General features: G+C 39.6%; 1 protein-coding gene across 1 annotated transcript; it reads right to left on the bottom strand.

The window, feature by feature from the left end:
- Positions 1-904: 904 nt before the first annotated feature.
- On the bottom strand, positions 905-2,069 carry LOC100616991 (olfactory receptor 10Q1-like). Its single transcript, XM_003341544.2, has one exon. The coding sequence runs from the start codon at positions 1,865-1,867 to the stop codon at positions 905-907; it is 963 nt and encodes a 320-aa protein (XP_003341592.2). The 5' UTR covers positions 1,868-2,069.
- Between the last annotated feature and the right edge of the window lie 832 nt (positions 2,070-2,901).

Below are 2,901 nucleotides of genomic sequence, written 5' to 3'. Positions count from 1 at the left end.
ATTGTCCAAGGAATCCTATAATGTCAAGTACTACAATGGAGGTCAAGTATAGAGAATGCAGTATTTCTGCTAAATAAAGAAGCTAAGTATAAGTAGCTTATTCTGGAAATTATGCCAGTACTCTTGGATTAATTTCATAGTAAATGATATTGTTAGGCATATAATATTTTATTTTATTTTAAATTTTTTATTTTTATTGTCATTCAAACCACATTTTATATTGTTCATTTTAAGAGGAAACTCATACATAACCAAAAACAAAACCATAAATACACTGATGTGAAAGGTGAATCCAACATTTCTTTTTCTGGAGGGAGATTTCCTTCCCTGTCATAAGTCCTTCAGGATTGTCCCAGGCCATTGCATTGCTGAGAATAGCCAAATTTTCACAGATAATCATCATCCAATATTGCTTATCATATACCCAGTATCATTTTCCCAGTTCTGCTTATTTCACTCTGCATCAGTTCCTGCAGCTCTTTCCACCTTTTTCTGAAATCATCTGGTTATCATTTCTTATAGCACCACAAGTTGTTCAACCATTATTCAGTTGATGGATATCCCCTCAATTTTCAATTCTTTGCCACTACAAAAAGAGCAGCTATAAATATTTTTGTACAAGTGGGTCCTTTCCCCATTTCCCCCCTTTGAGATATAGATCCAGTAGTGGCATTACCAGATCACAGGTTATACACAATTTTATAACCCTTTGGACAGAGTTCCACGTTGCCCTCCAGGATGGTTAGATTAATTTACAACTCCACCAACAAAGGCATATAGTATTTTAGAACAGCAAGTTCAAATTATAGAAAATTGCAAAGTATGGGAAATGATATGTTGGAATTTATGTTATTTTCATAACAACATTATGTTATTTCTTTTAATGACTACCTCTTCCAAATCTTCATGGAGTTTCAGAGAGTACTTTGCAGCTCATGGATTTTTTCAATGCATCTTTGATATCCTTATTCCGTAGAGTGTAAATGAGGGGGTTGAGGAGAGGTGTAACAAAGGTGTAAACCAAGGCAAGTTGCCACTCCTCATCCTCTGAGGTACTGGACCTAGGACGCATATAGACCAGGGTGCAACAACCATATTGCAAAAGGACCACACAGAGATGGGAAGAGCATGTGGAAAAGGCACGGCGACGCCCCTCTGCTGAGTTAATGTGTAGAATGGCATTGGCAATAAAGATATAGGAAATGGAGATAAGCACAAAGGGTATTGTCAGTGCAATGATACCCACAACAAATAGGACAGCTTGATGCACTCGAGTATCACCACAGGCCAGGCGTAAGACAGGTGGGACATCACATAAGAAATGATTGATCTGTAACTGGTGCCCACAGAAAGGAAGGTTGAAAACCAGTGTTGTGAGTTGTAGATTAAGGAAGACAGCCAGAACCAGAGAAACAAGAACAAGTTGGATGCATCGCTTCTGGGTCATGATGAGAGTATAGTGCAAGGGATGGCAGATGGCCACAAAGCGGTCATATGCCATGACAGTCAATAAGAAACAGTCAGTGCCACCAAGGGAGCAAAACAGGAACATCTGAGCTGCACATGCAGCTAATGGAATGGGCCTTTGGCCCCCAAAGATGTTGGAGAGCATCAGTGGCACCACAGTAGTGGTGTAACAGATCTCTAGGAAGGACAGATTGGACAGGAAGAAGTACATAGGGGTGCGGAGGGAACTGTTAGTATACACAGCCCAGATGATGGCTGTGTTACCACAGAGGATCATTATGTAAAGGAGGAGGAAGAAACAGAAGAGGAGGGCCTGGATCTTGCGGGAAGTGGTGAACACTTGGAACACAAACTCAGTGGGGCCAGATTGGTTAAGACTGAAAGTGTTAGACGAAGACATTTCATCTGCCAAATAGAAATACAAAATCAAGGCCAGTAACTGAATAAACCTAAATAAAATAAACTATGCTTTAGTCTTAGAATGATAGGATCATAGAAATATGGAGATATGAGGACCTTTAAAAGTAACTTTTGGTAAGTCTCTTCATTTCTCTATCTCCCTAGTATTCGTTTCTACATAATGATGGGATTGAACTAATGTGTAAAACCTCCTCCAGTACTAGCATTCTATATTCTATGCTCTAGAGCCTTTTCCAATATTGATAGCCCATTTCTTTTGTTCTAACATTAGTCACCTGGCATTTATTAAGCACCTAATATGAGCCAGGTATTATGGAGGCTAGAATTACAGGGAATGGCAAAAAAAAAATAGTCCCACTGCCAAAGAACTCACAGTCTCTCATTGGGAGACAAAGTGAAAGCAACTATATATAAATAAGATGTATGTGGGATAAAGTGTTGGTACGTCTAGAAGGAAGGCACAAAATTGAAGAGGATCAAAGAAGGCTTCATGCAGAAGGTGGGATAAACTTGAGTGAGACTTGCTGAGACTTGAATGAAGCCACATGTGCTAAGAGGCAGAAAAGAGGAAGAAATTCCAGACATATGGGACAGTCAATGAATATTCTGAGAGTCAGGAGATGGAAAATTGTGTGCAAGGAACAGCAAGAAGGCTAATGTCAACAGCCAAGCAGAAGGGAGTGAGATATAAGATAGGAAAGGTAGGAAGAAACTTGTCTGTGAAGGGCTTTAAAATTCAAAAGGAGAAATTTATATTAGATCTTGAGTGTAATAAGGACCTTCTGGAGTTGATTGAATAGAGGTAGGATGTTAGGGGGAAACATTAATTTTAGGAAGTTCAATTTGACAGCTAAGGGGAGGATGATTTGTGGTGAGGGACTTGAGGCAGGGAGAACAATTACTAGGATTTTGGAATTGTCTGGGTGTGAGGTGTTAAAGGCCTGAACTAGGAAGTGGCAGTGTGAGAGGAGAGAAGAGGGGATACGTTAAGAGATGTGACAAAGGTAGAAATGA

This window comes from Monodelphis domestica, chromosome 6 (genome assembly GCF_027887165.1).
Source record: "Monodelphis domestica isolate mMonDom1 chromosome 6, mMonDom1.pri, whole genome shotgun sequence".
NCBI lineage: Eukaryota > Metazoa > Chordata > Mammalia > Didelphimorphia > Didelphidae > Monodelphis > Monodelphis domestica.
This window is presented reverse-complemented; position numbering and strand designations above follow the sequence as displayed.

Coding starts and splice junctions, on each gene's coding strand:
- LOC100616991 (XM_003341544.2), bottom strand. CDS start 1,867: ATGTCTTCGTCTAACACTTTCAGTCTTAACCAATCTGGCCCCACTGAG.